This window comes from Gekko japonicus, unplaced genomic scaffold, assembly GCF_001447785.1.
Source record: "Gekko japonicus isolate JY-2015 unplaced genomic scaffold, Gekko_japonicus_V1.1 scaffold1237, whole genome shotgun sequence".
Taxonomy (NCBI): domain Eukaryota; kingdom Metazoa; phylum Chordata; class Lepidosauria; order Squamata; family Gekkonidae; genus Gekko; species Gekko japonicus.
Genome location: NW_015172593.1, coordinates 459,722 through 477,037, shown reverse-complemented (window position 1 = coordinate 477,037; position 17,316 = coordinate 459,722). Strand labels below are relative to the sequence as shown.

General features: G+C 47.6%; 1 protein-coding gene across 1 annotated transcript in view; it reads left to right on the top strand.

Annotated features, from left to right (window-relative positions):
- Positions 1-16,919, top strand: part of CPNE9 (copine family member IX) — an 81,619-nt gene extending 64,700 nt beyond the window's left edge. Inside the window, exons 12-21 of the mRNA XM_015421535.1 lie at positions 1,802-1,877; positions 5,990-6,043; positions 8,540-8,601; positions 8,987-9,033; positions 9,966-10,147; positions 11,451-11,578; positions 12,970-13,072; positions 14,699-14,756; positions 15,110-15,183; positions 16,767-16,919. Of these exons, the coding sequence (XP_015277021.1) occupies positions 1,802-1,877; positions 5,990-6,043; positions 8,540-8,601; positions 8,987-9,033; positions 9,966-10,147; positions 11,451-11,578; positions 12,970-13,072; positions 14,699-14,756; positions 15,110-15,183; positions 16,767-16,919 (937 nt within the window). The remainder of the gene's footprint in view (positions 1-1,801; positions 1,878-5,989; positions 6,044-8,539; positions 8,602-8,986; positions 9,034-9,965; positions 10,148-11,450; positions 11,579-12,969; positions 13,073-14,698; positions 14,757-15,109; positions 15,184-16,766) is intronic.
- The last annotated feature ends 397 nt before the right edge of the window (positions 16,920-17,316 follow it).

Sequence of the window (17,316 nt, the reverse complement as noted above, 5' to 3'; positions counted from 1 at the left end):
ATCTGTGCTGGCTAAGAGGAGCAGCTGTTGCTCACTCACTGGTTTCCCCTACTGGCTGGCAGCTGCTCCTCCTAATAGCCGTCATTTCTTGCTCGGACAAGTGAGCAAACAGCGGCCTGGGGCAGACACGAACTGCCTGTCTTCTGCCTGGCTGTGGAGGAAGGGACAAAATGGAGAAACCATTGCTCCCACCTATGGGAAGGAAGGAGAAAGGGTGGGCAGACTTAGTGTCTCTATGTGAGGACATATCTCTGACTGCCATTACCCAGAGGTCATTGCGGTCACTACTACTGCTCAGTGGTAGGCCCTCCTTAGACCATTCACCTTTGGCACCTACCCAATAGGGTTTCCAGGTCCCCACCTTTCTCTGGCAGGGGGGAGAAGCTCTTCTCCTGGGATCTTCTGGTGCACGCACCACAATGACATTGCCCGGAAGTGACGTCATTGCGCTAGGCACATCAGGGGGACGCAGCTAGAAACTCTATGGTACCATAGAGTTTTCAAGGCGAATGCTAGAGCCCCCCCCCCCCGGCGACATACCCGTTGTGATAATGTCACCTCCAGGTGACGCCATCACGCCGGGTATGTCAGCTCGGTCCAGGAACTTTGGGGGGGGGTTTCCCCTACTGGCCAGATCCGGGCTGGCAGAACAAGGGCTCCTAAAGCAGGCAAACTCCTGCCCCCCCAGGAGACCTGGCAGTCCTACTACCCAAGGTTGTCTACCCCAATGCTGGCCTTGATGGCAAGAAAGGTTTTCATCCAGCTCACTGTCTCCCATGCTAGTTTTCCCCTTGCAAGGAGCCACGTAGCAGTATCCCTTACCTGTGGTCTGAAGCTCACTCCACCAGCATGACCTAAGTATATGTCATGTTTCCCCCAGGTCCTCCCTCAGTCTCTGCAATCAGATGTGTACCTGAATTTCTCACTTCCCAGGTGCATGCAGCTCAATTTGGATTGGGATGGTTGCATGCATGGAGAGGGCGCATATGTCTTCCTGCTGCACCATTTCCCCAAAACAAAATGGCCCCGAGCAAGCACTATTTGCCCTGTGCAGCCCATCAGTGCATGTTCAGTCCTTCGATGGGGCAGATAGTGCTTCCTCCAGACAATTTTGGGTTAGGAATATGGTACAAAAGGGAAGCCCTTTCTCTGCTGCACAACAGTCTGGATCCAAACAGGGTCCACACATCCTTGGGAAACTAGTTCTCATCAGGGTGACAGGTGACTGGAGGCTTACAATTCAGATCCGGCAAACCCCACCACAGCACATCAAATATTGCAAAATGTAGTTTGGCTCTTAGAGAAAGAAGTATCTAGTGTATTGGTGAAGGTGGAGCAGATGGTTCAGATTTGCTAAGGGAGAAGCCCGGATTCTCGAATTCCTGGGCTCCTGCTCAAAGCTCATGCCAAGACGAGACGAGATGACGAGATTGGATTTATACCCCACCCTTCACTACCCAAAGGTGTCTCAGAGCGGCTTACAAACTCCTTTCCTTTCCCCTCCCCACAACAGACACCCTGTGAGGTAGGTGGGGCTGAGAGAACTCTGACAGAAACAGCTCTTTTTTCAAGAACAGCTGTGCCAGAGTTACAGCTTGCCCAAGGTCATCCAGCCAGGTGCAAGTGGAGGAGTGGGGAATCAAACCCGGTTCTCCCAGATTAGAGTCCGCGCACTTGACCGCTACGCCAAACTGGCTCTACACCAAACTGCCATATCCTTTAGCTACCTAAGACTTGCTGTGGGTTCAGATTGCACTGGCACCACCTCTGCTTCTTCCTTCTTTTTCTTTTTGCTCCACAGCCATGATTTCATTGGAGAGTTCGCTACAAGCTACAGGGAGCTCTCCCGGGCCCAGAGCCAGTTCACGGTGTATGAGGTGAGCACCTCTAAACTGAAAATCCATGATCGTTGAGAATCATTCCTTGCCCAACTGATAGTGTATTTTGAATTAGCATGTCTGGCATCTAGTGTGGAATCATATGCATATGTCAGACTTAAGACTTGTAGGTTTCTTTTAAAAAGGCCTGTACTGGTCCATCTGTAGACAGAGAATGTTCAGAGTGGGGAGAGAGAGGTGCTGCAGGAGAGTCGATGAAAATGTTTCCTTCTGACAGTCGCAGGGGGAGTGTTTTCACCCTCTCCCCTCTCCCCACTCCAGCTGTCTGGGATTGAGGGTTGCCATCCTCCAGGTGGGGCCTGGAGTTCCCTGGGAATTACAACTGGTCTCCGGGCCACAGAGATCACTTTCCCTGGAGGAAATGGCAGCTTTGGAGGGTACCATCTATGATATACCATAGATTCTTGGTGAGATTCCTCCCCAAATTCCCCTTTCGTGGGAACTGCCATGAATTTCCCAGACCAGAGCTGGCAACCCTATGTAGTAGGACAATTCCTCTGTACAGGTCCAGAGAGCCCAGGAATGATCTTTCCTTTGGAGGGGCTGCAGGAATGGAGAGGAACGCTGGGAAATCAGTGTTCTGAGCGCAGATGGTAGCATATCAATCTAAGATTCTAGCCTTCATGGCCATGGGGGGGAAACCAGCAAAGGTAGTGGCTGCTAAAGGCCTGACCTTAAGGTATTCTGGAGGTGGCTTCAGGTAGCTAGCGGGAAGGATTAATCTGTTCTTTACATCTTTATGTCATTTGTTTCTATAGTCCACTTAGGAACTGGCTTCTCTGACCAGGTCTTTAGCAGTGATTTCTTCTTGGGGGGGGGGGGGGGGGGAGGGGGGAGAGAGAGAGAGAGAGAGAGAGAGAGAGAGAGAGAGAGAGAGAGAGATTATTTTCTACCCAGTGGGCAGCTCTCACCCCAGGCTTTACTCTCCAGCCACTGCTCACTGGCTACCAATTTCTGAGGACCCCCCAACCCATTCCTCTCCCTCTACCATTTGGTATTTAGGACAAACCCACCCTGAGTAATGTGGCTTTAATAAGCTATTATCGCCACTTTGGGTGATGTTGCACAGTTTAATAAAAGCAGGACAATCGATGTAGCTGGCAAAGCACCCACAGGTCCTGAATGTGCTGATCATGAGTGATGCTTCTGCCTGCCAAAATATGGGGTGTGCCTTGTAGCAAAGTTGAGCCTTAACCCAATGAGCCAGCCAGAAAGGCATTTTCCAGATCTGGGGGAAGGGGTTGAAGACACTACCCTCCTTTGACAAAGCAGTTTGGCGAAGTTGAGAATTGAGTTTTGAAATAGTGGCCAGATGCTGGAGCAAAATTTTGAGAGGAAGGAGTTTTTGGGAGGAGGGAATTTTGAGGGGAAACTGCAATGGCATTGTCATTGCAGTAGATCTTTACACCCTGCTCTTCTCCCCAATGGGGAGACAAGGTGGCTTGCAGCATTGTTCTGTCTTTCTATATTTTTTCTCACAACTGCCTTGTGAAGTAAGTTAGGTTGAAAGAAATCAATAGGACCAAAGTCACCCAGCAACTTTCCATGGAAGTGTGCGGATATGAACCTGGGCCTCTCGTATCTTAGTCTGGTACTCTAGCCACTATGCCGTGCTGGAACCCTTCTAAACTCTGAAAAATATAAGGTGAAAATATAAGGCTGCTGCCAGTTCATAAGGGTGATTTTCCCATTAGAGTTTGTGATAGGACAATGGGTTCCAAACAAATCAAGAAATAATTTAATTCTGATGAAGTTTTGCAAAAGGAGTTTCACGAAACAGCCTTCAATCCAGAGAGGCACGTCACATTCACGTCTTGACAGATTTCAGTCTGAGGCATACAGGTTGCCGTCTACTTTAACTGCAAAATCTCTGCAATGAAAAAAGAGAGTCAACAATAGAGACTGCTTAATCATTATTCTAAGTTGGTTTGTTCCCAGCCTTATGTTCAAAGTTAGGTTAGTTAGGTTTATTTTGTAAAGTTTTGCAAAGAGATTCTCTGACAATTGATTGTGTAAAACAGTCTCTTTAAAGAACAGTGCCGAAGAATACCCACGCCTCTACATTGTATGGTTTTAGCTTGTCCTTGTGGACGTTTTTGCAAACACATCATTAGAGATGGTTTAATTATTATTGTAAGTTAGACTGTTCTTTGCCTTATTATACTCTCAAGGTTAGGTTTGTTTTGTCAATTTTGTATATTTTTGTTAGGGGATTGCTTGGTAATTGACGGTGTAGAACGGTCTCTTTAAATAATAGCACCGAAGAGTGTGCATGCCTTTATAGTGCACGGTTCTACCTTGTCCTTGTGGATGCTTTTGTAAAAACATTTACATCTAATATAATTATGTTTTCGTGTATATCAGGTCTAGGGCCCCATAAAGGGTGTTGCAAGAAACTGACAAAAGAGTGGTTTATGTTTAGAGCTTTATTGACTTTGGTGTTTTTTAATGTTACACTGGAACCCTGGCAGGACTGAGACTAGTCTGAAGTGGAACGCTGAAGCAGACACACGAGGGGCCCATCTGGAGGTAGAGCAGGGGTCCCCACCCAGTATGGTGCTCCATCACCTTTTGTGGCACCCGCCAAGTTTTGGGGCAGTGGGTGGGTTTTGGCCAGCAAGGCTTCTGAATGGCTACTGGAGATTTTATTTGCTATGCAGATTTTTTTTTTAATGGGAAGCTGACAGACTTGAAGGGACACAGAGAAGCCCTTGCCTCGAAGAGACACAGAGAAGCCCTTGACATGAACTAGGGAGTCACAGAAGCAAGACTGGAGCCTGACTTTTGCCCAAGCAAAGAACCACTGCAGACTTGGAAGCATTAGAGCCAGAGCAGGCAGGCTAGAAAGGACTAAATAGGATGGAAATGTGATCAATAGCAAGCAGAATATCCGGCAATTCTGTTCTCCGGTGTCATTCCTTTCTCAAGCAGATCTTCTCACAGATGGCCAGGATATGTAATGTAAGAAGCTGTTCACCATCTAGTAGTAACGGTTTCGTGGTTAAGGAATGCACATGCATTCAGGGGGAGCCAGGGCCTTATGTACAGCATTATAATGTACAACATCCCCTCAAAATGATGCGATGTTATCTCAGTATCTTGTGACTTGAAAATATGTTTTTCTTCCCCTGGTATGTCCCCTGGAGAGCATTTCGCTCAGGAGACAAACACCTACTGGAAGTCCCTGGTTCAAGGAGTGCTTTTCACCCCCTCTCCCCCTATTGCTTATGTAAATTGGGGGGTCAGAAAGTTGTATTATGGCACCATGTAGGTTTTATGTTATTGGGATTTTCAATTGTTTAATGTATTTGATTCGAATTTGTTGTGCACCGCCCTGAGCCTGCTTGTGGAGAGGGCGGTATAGAAGTGTAATGAAATAAATAAATAAAGCTGCAGGTACCACAAAGTGGTGTGGTGGTTTGAGTGCTGGCAAGAGTTGAGTTCAAATCTCCATCTTGCCATAAAGCTCAATGGATGACCTTGGGTCAGTCATACTTGCTGCCTAACCCACCTCATAGGGTTGTTGTGAGGATAAATTCTCAAAGGGAGAACCATGTATGCTGCTTTGAGTTCCTTGAAGGAAGGGTGAAATAAACAGGAGACAGACAGATGGACAGACAATGGTTAAAATGTGGTAGGCACACCAGATTGCAGGCTTATAGACAAAGAAACGGGCTGAAAGTAAACCGGGACCCTGTCAGAATCTTTCACCTGCTGCATTGTGTAATAGAACATGCGGTTGATGTTTCAATGGGTTGTGGTAAGAAGTAGACAATATTGTCTTTTGTAGTACTTGTATTGATACAGATAACAAGGATTATATGTAATATAAGTTCTATTGAGCACCATTACTTTATTAATTAAGTAAATAAATTAGCAGTCCCCAGCTTTTACGAAAAGGTGGATATCCCTGCCTTTGTGGAAGAGGCAGGATTGGATGTGTGATTCCTGGGATGAGAAGATGGGGGCTGTGGAACTGAGTTAGGGGTTGCCCATAGAAGTAACACTGGTAATGGCGGGTTAAGACACAAAATGATGGCTGTGACTCAGGACTGGAGAAGACTCAGCTATCCCTTCTGCTCCAACACTAGGTTTTGAATCCTAGGAAGAAATGCAAGAAAAAGAAATATGTTAACTCGGGCACTGTGAGTATAATTTCCCCCCCTCCTTCCTGCCACCCCTCCCTCTATTACTTGAGAGCCAATATTGTCCCTTTTCTGAAATGCTTGGCTTGAACCAATAAGACCAGCACTTGTAGCACAGTATTCAGCAAGCCTCAGTTTTCCTACCTGTTAAAATGGTACTGGTACAGCCTTCCTCACAGGGCTGTGTACGAATGAGTGAAATAAGGAGGCGTACTCAAGGCTATTTGGGGATTAGGTTATAGCCCTTAGCATCTCTTTGGGGATACTATTGTGCTCAAAATCAGGGTGGTAAAAGAGTGATTTAAAAGGAATGGAGTGGAGATTCGGATTGGTTTTATAGTGATTGTAGGTACTGAATCAAGATGTGGTAGTTAATCTGGATTAGTCAGAGCAGAGCATACCTATGAAACACAAACAGCAAAACCATTCTATAAATGGATATGTCCATATAAAAGTTCAGTATGTCTAGGAGTACACAGGTTTAATGTGAGCTGATCTTGTATCAAAGTAAACTGAACTTGAATACAGGTTGCGTCTGAGTCCCCACACTGTGTCAGACATAACATAGTCACACATGAGTTGTGGGTTCTCCTTAGTTCTTGGTTCCCCATCAAGATGATGGGGCATGTGGGAAAAGGGCTTCTTCCTTCTCTCCTAAATGCTTTTCCCAACCTAAAACAAGCCTGAGTTGTACTTATTAAAACATTTGTATTCTGCCTTCTTCATGGTCCAAGGCAGTTTGCAGTGTGAAAAAACATGTGGGTTTCCCCAACATGCCCCACTGCAACCCTAGGGCTGTTTCAGGCAGGGAAAAGTATGCATGCAAGGAGGATGCTCAAACCACTTCTCCATGTACCATGGTCCTGATCCTCATCAAGCACCTCACATGCAGGAATTGAGAACCCACCACTCACGTGTGACTGTATTACATCTGACACAGGTCGGGGTCCCCTGCCCAAACTGTGTGGTGAGTAATCTGATGTGTGGTCACATTTTTATATGACTAGGCGGGCCCGTAGCCATGGTGGGACATTTAGGGGCAGAGCCCCACCACCCACGAGCCCTGCCCCACCACCAGATAATGCCAGATACCCCCACCCCAAGTGCACCTAGCCCCGCAGCAGCGGTGAGGCTGGAGAAAGAAAGGGAAGCTGCTCTGCAGCTTCCGGTCAGCTTCACTCCCTGTGGATCAGCTGTTAGGTTTAACAGCTGAAAGGAGGGGAGTGAAACTGACCGGAAGCAGCATGGCAGCTTTCCTTCCCCAGCCTCCCTGCTGCTGGGGGGCAGGCTGGGGAAGGAGAGAGGGGGGGCATGGTGATGGTGGTGGTGGTGGTGGGGAAGCCAGTCTTTCTCTCTCCCATAACTTTCCATTGCCGGGGGGGGGGAGTGGGTTTTTTTGGTGATGTGGGGGAAACCAATCTCTCTCTCCTGGACTTGCCAATTTCCAGGTGGTGGCTGGAGATCCCCTGTCATTACACCAGATCTCCAGGTGGCCTTTATGGCATTGTATTCCATTGGAGTCCCTCCCCTCCCCAAACCTTGTGCTCCTCAGGCTCCACTCTCAAATATCTCCAGTTATTTATTATTTTTAAGTCTAAGTATAAGCATAATGGATGCCCCACAAGAGAACTAATTTCCCCCATAGAACGAAAAATCCTGGCTACGGCCCTGTGACTAGGAGACAGATGGAGCTGCATAGCTGTAGGGCGCATATAGTGTATCAGGGTGGCACCAGAGGCTGCCCCCCTTCGGCAGTGTGGTAGTTCTATTTGAAAGCTGCTCTTCCAACTGGAGGAGGAAATAGAAGAAAAGTGTTCCTTGGGCTGGGTTTGAGTCTCCCGGATGTGGCTGGGAAGTAAGGAGAGGCAGGCACTGCAGGGGAGGAAAGGAGGATGGGGGGGGGGGCTTGGACTGCAAGAAGCTCAAATCAGTCAACCCTAAAAGAACTCAACCCTGACTGTTCCCTGGAAGGCCAGATAATGAAACTGAAGCTCAACTACTTTGGCCACCAAATGAAAAGGGAGCACTCATTGGAGAAGACCCTGATGCTGGGAAAGATTGAAGGTCAAAGAAGACGGGGACGGCAAAGGATGAGATGGTTAGACAGTGTCATAGATGCAATGAACATGAAATTGAGTCAACTTCAGAGGACGGCGGAAAACAGGAGGGCCTGGCGTGATCTGGTCCATGGGGTCGTGCGACTGAACAACAACAAATACAACCTTTGCAAGTGAACAACAACAAATATAGCCTTTGCAAGTTTCTGCCATAGAAATTGATCCAATTTGCTTCTGGTAACAGGAAGTGAAATCACCTCCCCCTACACACCCAAACAAATGAACAAAAAATGATCTCTGGAAAGAAAAAGCCCTTCTGAATCCCCATCTCTGTTACGCTGCTCCATACCTGATCCCAAACTTGCCTCCCTCCCTGTCCATGACTATCTTGTCCGCCATCTCTCACAAGACATCTTTCCTGTCTGTCTTTTCTCTCCAGGTGACCCTTCTGTCGTTTACGGTGCAGTCCGAATTCACCTTTGTCGATTATATTCGAGGCGGGTGCGTCAGTGGCAAAGCCTGGCTCTGCTTCCTAGGTCCCTGACTCCCTGCACCCACAATCCTGGGCCAGCTTCTTCTTGGCTTCTGAGGGAGGGGGAGTACAGACAGCGGGCTGAGGGGGGCTTTGGCCACAGGCAGGGAGGCAAAACAAAATGGTGTTTGAAGCACTGAGTTGTTATATGCCAGGGGAGATGTTCTGAGGGAATAGTTATAAGTGGAGAGGGCCTGTGATGTTTTAGGTTCCTGACAGGAGACCCTGTGATATTGGTGATATTTACAGGGTGGCAGCACAAGGGAGGAGACAGTTGGGAGTGTTTGAGGGGACTGGCAAGGATGGCGGCATCTATTTCTCTCTCTTTCTCTCCTCTCTACCCCCACCCCCTAGGACACAGTTGAATTTCACAGTCGCCATTGATTTCACGGCCTCCAACGGTGAGTGCAGCACACCAGTGAGTCGCTATGGGAACCGAGTGACAGCTTAGCTGCTGGTAACCAGGCAGCCAAGGACCCTTGGCCAGAAGCAGAGACCTTTAAGCAGCTACCCCTGGGTTTGAGGCAGTGCCTCCCTTCCAACAATCTGGGAGTAGGAAACCACACTGGAATTGTGTGTGTGTGTGGGGGGGGGGAGGTCGCCCTCCGTCCCACTGTCCTGGGAACCGGGGAGGCGAGGAATGGACCTAGGGTGACCAGCCATGGGTGACCCAAAGAGAAAAAGAGCCCTCAACAAATTAGAAGGGACAGATTTTTCACAAGATTTGTTGATGCTAATTTACACGCATTTACATGTAATTACTATAATTTAAATAGAAATACAGCTCACCGTAGTGCCAGCTGTGTCTGAGGCAGCACGCAGAGCTTTCTTCCTTGACTGACAACCTGTCACTCAAATGTTTCGAAAAGTTTATTTTTTTTAAAAAAAAAGCTTCAGCCAGTTCTAGTGGACAGAAGCAGAACCCAGATATTTCAGAGGGCAGATCTCATAAAAGAAGACTGCCCTCTGAAACAGAGGACATCTGCCCACCCCTCAGTGGAGCTGTTGAAAAAGAATATGGAGGCACTGAGAGCCAATGGCTGGAAAGAAGGATTAGAGGGAGTCATGGTGAGAAATCATCAGGTTCTGTGGGGACAGTCAAGCCCATGTCAAAGGAGTGTCGGTGCTTGCTAAGGTGAAGGGTGGTTTCTGTTGTTTAGTTGTTTTTCTGAATGGTTTCCCAGTGTTCTGTGTCCTGGATGTGGGAAGGCAAAATTGTAAGGGGTGTGTAAGGTTCCCAAAACCTCACAGGTGAGCTCTGACTCGCGCATGTTGATACTGAAATAAATGATCTGAAAAGTGCCACTGGACTGTTTTCTTTTCCTTCACACAGGGAATCCCTCACAGCCCACCTCCCTCCATTACATGAGCCCATACCAGCTCAGCTCCTACGCCATGGCATTGAAGGCAGTTGGCGAGATCATCCAGGATTATGACAGTGACAAACTCTTCCCCGCCTACGGCTTTGGAGCCAAAGTCCCTCCAGATGGCAAAGTGTCCCACCAGTTCCCTTTGGTAGGTATGGGCTTTCCTTGGCAAGGGGAGGGGCTGTAGTGATTGAACAGCTGCTTTGCATGCATTTGGTCCCAAGTTCACTCCCTGAGACATCTTCATTTAAAAAGACCTCAAGTAATAGGCCTGGGAGAGGCCTCTATCCCAGATCCTGAAAATGGTGTCAGTCAAGGTAGTCAGCAGTCGGTTAGAGGAACCATTGGTCCAATCTATTATAGTGCAGCATCTTATGGAATCATTTTTTTGTAGAACTCTCTGCGGATCTTTCTTGCAACAGAGTGGTGTCTCAGGATGTGTTCTGGATATCAGGACTTATCCTTGGCCATTATTCAGTCAGCTTGGATGTTATTGTTTTCCCAATTGGTTATTACTGTATTGTCATAGTAACATCTTGCAGATCAGACAGAGTAAGAAAAGGGAAAAAGCTTGTTACTGTTAATTTTATTTGTCACTACAAAACACGCTCTCAATTAATTTTGCAGCTCTACAAATAACAAACATGTCATAATTAGACATCAAAGACACACTCTTCTGAAGATCACGAGTATTAATGAACTCCAGTAGAAATATCCTTTCGCTTGGTTCAGTGTGAAGGAAGCACCCACTTTTCTGGTCTTTTACCTTTCCTTTCATTCTTATTCTCCTTTGACCAAAGGTCTTGAGCAAAGTCAAAACAATCTGGTCTTTTAGTGTGTTGGGTGGGGGTGGGGGGCCGTTAGGACTAGCATGGACAATAGGCTGCAAGGCTTAACTGGTGCCAGGACTCAATGATTTCAAAGCTGAGGTTCATCTCTGAAACTCAAGAGAGTGACCCAGAGCATGTACAGAGTGATTTCCTCTCAGCAAATAAGTAACCACAGCTGTAGGCTCTGAGGCTGGTGGGAAAGGCTGCTAGCTCAAATGGTTTGGCTTCCAAGCTATCATAAGCCTTGGCACCTGATTTCTTGAGCCTCTCTGTCTTTAAGTTAACACCAACAGAGTCAAGTTGAAGGAACAATTCCAATACTCAGTCATTTGCTGTTTGTGGCCTTTATAACTGGCAGAGGCATGGAGACATTTGTGTGGCTGAGATCATGCAAGTGCAGCCGCAAAACAGGATCTTTTGTCAGAGCCCTGAGAATTTTTTTTAAAGTTTCTAGTCCTCATTTTCTTTTTAGAAATGCAAGTAATTTTCTCTGACAAGGGCTTAGAAAAGTGTCCCACATGTGACACTTGTGTGGGTGCGTACACATAAACCACACATGACATCGGTACCTCCGGAGGCTTCCCTGTCCTGCTTGCTGACTCTGCACCATTCTCTCCCCAGAACCACAATCCGGATAACCCCAGCTGCGTGGGCATCGAGGGAGTGCTGGAATCCTATTTCCAAAGCTTGCGTACCGTGCAGCTATACGGACCCACCAACTTTGCACCTGTCATCAATCAGGTTGCCCAGTAAGTGGGGAGTGGGGAAATAAGGCCAGATAAAATCTCTCTTCCTGACTGGCTCTGAGCCCCTAAACTCTGGGCTGACGTTTCTGAAGGTCTGCTGGTGTGTAGCCAGCAAAATGTCAGTGGAGTTTCATTACAAAGTCAGCCATGTTCTGTTTATGCAAGGATCACTGTGGTCAGTATTTGGATGGGAGACTCCCAAGGAAGTCCAGGGTCGCTACACAGAGGCAAGCAATGGCAAACCACCTCTGAACATCTCTTACCTTGAAAACCCTCTGGGGTCACGATTGGTTGGCTGCAACTTGATGGCAAAAAAAAAAAGATTGCATGGTTTTTGTGCAACTAGAAGTGCTTATCACATCCTGCTTTTTGAAAATGCATTTGTTAGCGACATTATTACCACATTTGTCAGTTAAAATGATTGCACGGGCATACATTTAGGCTTACCTTCTGTGGCTCAGACTATACCTTCCGCCAGCAGAAATAGATGATTGGACACAATGAGGTCTTTCCTGGCACAACAGCTTACTGTAACTTTAAAAAAAAAAATGAAACAAAAAATCAGTTCCACTAACTTAATAGCCTTGACATTAGCAGAACTAGACTGTCACATACCTGCTGAGATTTATGTTTGAAATGGCCCAAAGCAGCTTCAGGCGACAAGCAAGTAGAAGATCTAACCAGTCATCCTGATTTCTCAGAACAGCTCAGCACCCCACAAGCATATTACCTGCCCTCCCGTGCCCCATCAGAAATCAGCTTGTTTGCTCCTGAGCTAGAGGGGACTCCTTTGCCCTTTAATTATTACGTACATAGCTACTTGGTAGCTATTAGAGAGCTTTTTTTTTTGCATAATTTAAGACCTTGGAGTGACTCAGTGAAATTGACTAGCAGTAGATTAATCAAAGACAAAATAAACAATTTCTTTGCCTATTTTACATTAGGGAATTCACTACCATAAGGTGTGCTGATAAAGTATATGGCCTTTTTTTATTAAAGGACTAGATGGATTCATGGAGGATTAGTCTATCAAGAGCCCTGGTGGCAAAATGGAACCTCCATATTCAAAAGCAGTATAGCTACAAACACCAGGTCTCTTGGACAAACAGGGGAGGGCTCTTGTCTTTGTGTCCTGAAAGCATCCTAGAAGTATCTGGATGGCCAGTGCTGGGGAAAGGATGCCGGGCTGAACGGATTTCTAATCTGTAGACTGAAAAGTCCCCCGTTCAGATCTTGCCTCTGCCACAAACTCAGCAGGGGGCCTTAGCCCTGCCAATCTCATTCCATCTTGTCCCCCCCCCCCCTTTGCAAGATGACAATAACAAGACCTGCCTTACTGGGCTGTTGTAAGGAAACGCTGAAATGACCTTTGGGCCCTTTCCACTCTTCCACAGGTCAGCTGGTGAGGTTAGCGATGGATCACAGTATTACGTCCTCCTCATCATCACAGACGGAGTCATCTCTGACATGCTCCAAACGAAGGAGGCCATTGTGGCTGTGAGTCGGGTCCTTCTCTCGGCACATTGGGAGGCAAGAACAGCCTCTAGGCTTAGGGGAGTGCAGGAGAGCTCTGGGTGTTACCTTCTAAGCCACACGGGGCAGCTCAGCAATCTCCCTCTTCCCAAAACTGACTTGCACGACAGCAGTCAAGGAAGGTCCCCTTTGTGACCTCTTCCTGTCAGGCTGCCAAGAGGGGGGTGCTGGTAGGGAACAAAATCCCAAGGGTACTGGTCACCCTGAAGCCCATGGAGTTGGGTAAATCATTTGATGTTGGGGTTGGGTCTGAGTGGTGTGACGTGGGGGTCCAGAGGGTTGGGGGGGGGGGTTACATAGCTCTCATAAGTCCCATCCCCTGCTAGATTCTGGGGGGAAAGTACCTTTTTTTGAAAGGATCCATTAATGAATGCAGGTATTCAGCGCTAAGCCTGGGAGATATTGGTTTATCCCACTGAATCAAGAAACAATTTTTAACCCTCTCTCTACTAAGGGCAGATCAAGTCCTGTTCTTTGTCCATTAAACTATCCTGGCTCCCATTATTACAAGAGAAACATACTGGTATGTGTTACTGAGGGGCTGTGGCAGGGGGCAGGCAGTCCCAGGTTCAATCCCTGGCATTTCCCATTAAAAGGATCAGGTAGTAGGTGATGTGAAAGATCTCTGTCCAAGATCCTGGGGCTGCCCAGGACAGACAGTATTAACCTGGATAGAAAGGCAGCTTTCATGTTAATGTGCACTGCATAAGCCAGTTTGGAGTAGTGGTTAAGTGAGCGGACTCTAACCTGGGGGAACCAGGTTTGATTCCCCACTCCTCCACTTGCACCTGCTGGATGACCATAGTTCTGTCAGAGCTGTCCTTGAAAGGGTAGTTTCTGTCAGAGGTCTCTCAGCCCCACCTACCTCACAGGGTGTCTGTTGTGGGGAGGAGAAGGGAAAGGAATTTGTAAGCTGCTCTGAGACTCCGAGTGAAGGGCGGGGTATAAATCCAATCTCCTCCTCCTCTTCCTTCTCCTCTTTTTCTTCTTCCTCTTTGTCTTCTTCTTCTCCTCTTTGAGTTGTATTCCCTGGTCCCACTGGGCTCCTTGCTCTCTATGGCCTGGCATGTGGAGAGATCTATGTTCACTCAAAGTCTGTCAGCCTGTCAGTTAACAATAGACTTCCACACAGGATTGTTGTGATAGTAAAATTTGGTACCGTAATTTGTCCTTGGGATGGAGCAGGAAGGAAATGTAGATACCTGAATAACGAAACCCACTGATTGACAATTGGAGGGGACATAATGTGGCAGGCAGATATGTAACTGGCTAAGCTAACACATTGGCAAATGTGGAACTGTTATCACCAACCTCACGGCTTTATAGCGGAGTGTCTTAACAGAGCTATAGCATGGCTGACTGGAATATGGGCTGAAATTAAGATGACGCCACCCCATATAAGGAGGCAGGATCAGAGTAGCTTGACTTGCGCAGTGGGGAAGTAACAGGTTATTTACTTGTTTATATCTATACTCTGTCGTTCATCGTTATCTGTTCTACTCAGGAACAGGGGTGTACGTACATGTTTGTGAAACAGGAAGACATTGTGCAGGGTGCCGCTCAGGCAATAATGTTTTCCCCCACACACAGGCTTCTTCTTTGCCCATGTCCATCATCATTGTGGGAGTTGGCCCTGCTGATTTTTTGGGTAAGTTTTGACCTTATCTAGATACACTACAAATCCAGAATGGGTGAACCAAGGCAACTGTCTTGCTGCTTTGATGCGCCTATAGGGTGACCTGGTATCACAGCAGGTAGCCCCCACTCTGGCACTTTGCGCCCATGTGCCAAAGCACCAGTCGGCCATGTGGCCAAATAAGTCCACCTGACTGTGGAGACCCATCCACTGGAGCTGATGCTTTGTCTCCTGTCTGTGCTTCCTGGATCCCAGAGCACATGCAGGCGTTAGTGCTCTGAAACGAACCCTATTGTTGGGGGAGGGCGGCGGCAGAGCCAGGAGAGTGGCAGCAGACCTTAGCCTTACGATTGTGTCATCCACAGCCATGGAAGAGCTAGATGGAGATGAGGTGCGAGTCTCCTCCAGGGGGCGCTACGCAGAGAGAGACATTGTGCAGGTAACGCTTCCAGGTGATGTGCGGGGACAGGGGTTCACCAGAAGAGGTTCGTGCAGGTTGTTTCCTGGGCTTCTTTCTCTTTAGGCTTGTTGACCGTTGGAGGCCACCTGAAGCGTGAGATGCTAGGGCTCTTAATTCTTAATAATAATACAATTTATTTATTTAGCAAATGTGTATGCTGCCTTTCCGGACCTGTTTGAGGTGGCTCACAACCAAAACAATAGGACGAATAAAGAGAAACAATTAAAACTAGTCAATAAAAAAGCAATACAATGAATAAATAAAATCAGGTTGATTTAAAAAAAAAAGTCAGGGCATAGAAGCACATAAAACAAACACAGCAGTCTGAAATGATGTTGATACGACTATTGTGGTTATGGGCAAGAGTCCTGATGATCTCATGACCTCAGGGAGACCCTTCAGTATTCATTGCCAGGCGTCGGGATGGGAAGAGAGAGGATATTTTCCCTTGATTTCCTTTCATTCATCGGTTTCTTTACTCAGCTATTTGGGTAATATCTGCTAAAATGATAGTAAAGACTCTACAATAACTGCCCATCTTTCAAAGTCCCAAAGAGATGACAGGGATGCAGAGATTTCTGCCCCTGGCTATACCTGTCACCCTTAATACTGATAAGAGGCACACCCATCTTGAATATATATAAATATACGCAGGGGTCATTTGGGGGGGGGACGCGGGGGGACGCCATCCCCCCGGGTGAGGTGCGGGAGGGCGGGGCCTGGAGCTCCCTGCTGGTGCCCGCTGGAGGTCGCCGCCGGCTGTGGGGAGGACACACTTCCGGTGATGTCAGGGGGTGTGGCATATGCTAATGAGTTATGCTAATGAGTCCCCCTAGCTCTTTTTCTACGAAATGACCCCTGAATATACGTATTCCTAGCTTGAAAAGAGAGGATTGAAAAAGTGACCAGCTTGTTGAAACTGTTCTGTTTAAGCAGTGACGAACCTAAACTGATTGAGTGGACACTAAGCTAATGGCAAGCCTCCTCTAATCTTAACTGATTCTTGCAAATAACTTGCATGGCAGCTGAGCTGTTGTTTTGCTTGGCTGTTGTTTTACTTACGTGGATGTCTAGTAGGTTTAGGAAACGTGAATGAAAATACTTCGCAGTACTTGAGAGGGAGGTGACCCGAACAAGAACATACTTCAGAGGTAGCAGAAAGTGTAGGATCCAGGCCTAACACTTTTGCCCACAGGGTCGGCTCACTCACTAGGCGATCGCCTAGAGCGGGACGGCCCTTAGGGGCACCAAACTGCACCCGGCCCCGTACTCTGGGAGTTTCTTGATTATTTGTGTTTTTTATTCTTCCTAAAATGCATTTATTTTTGAAAATTGGTGGGCGCACCGGGGGGGGGGGGCAGAAGGGATCATCGCCTAGGGTGCAAAATAAGCTGGAGCCAGCCCTGTTTGCCCAAATAGATGGTTGGGAGAGCTGGGTTCAGTCTGTTGTCTGCCAGCTGCCATTGACACCAAGGTGTGTTGGGATGGATCGGGGAAAGATGGATGGATCTAATGTAGCACTTACCTCACTTAACATTTCTCTGACTTTCCTGCTGTTACAGTTTGTGCCCTTCCGAGACTACATTGATCACTCAGGGAACCAGGTGTTAAGCATGGCGCGCCTGGCTAAGGATGTGTTAGCCGAAGTCCCCGAGCAGCTCCTCTCCTATATGAAAATGTACGACATCAAGCCCCTTTCCTCCAGTTCACAGTAGCTCCGCCCTCTGTGCAGCCTGAGCCAATGGAATGCTTCCGCTCCAACTGGGACTGAGATGACCCTTACTGGTTGGGGCAACATGGGCTGTTTCCACTCTTGCATTCAGAGCCGGCTAGATCCTGGGGGAGGGGATATCTCTGCGGGGAGGCAGGTAGGCTACGGACTGCATGCCTCACACGGGGCCAAGACACCAGCACGGAAAAGCATGAGCCCACCCAGAATCTCAAAGGGATGACTCCAAAAAGCAGCCCCAGCGACGGACGTCAGTGGACTTGAAGGAAGGCTTGGAAGGACCCGGGTATCTTGCTGGGGCCTCGGGGTGGTGTTTCCATCAGGCCAAATTTGCTAAATAAGGTGCCATTTAGCTCTGTTTTGCCTGGATATTGAAAATAAAA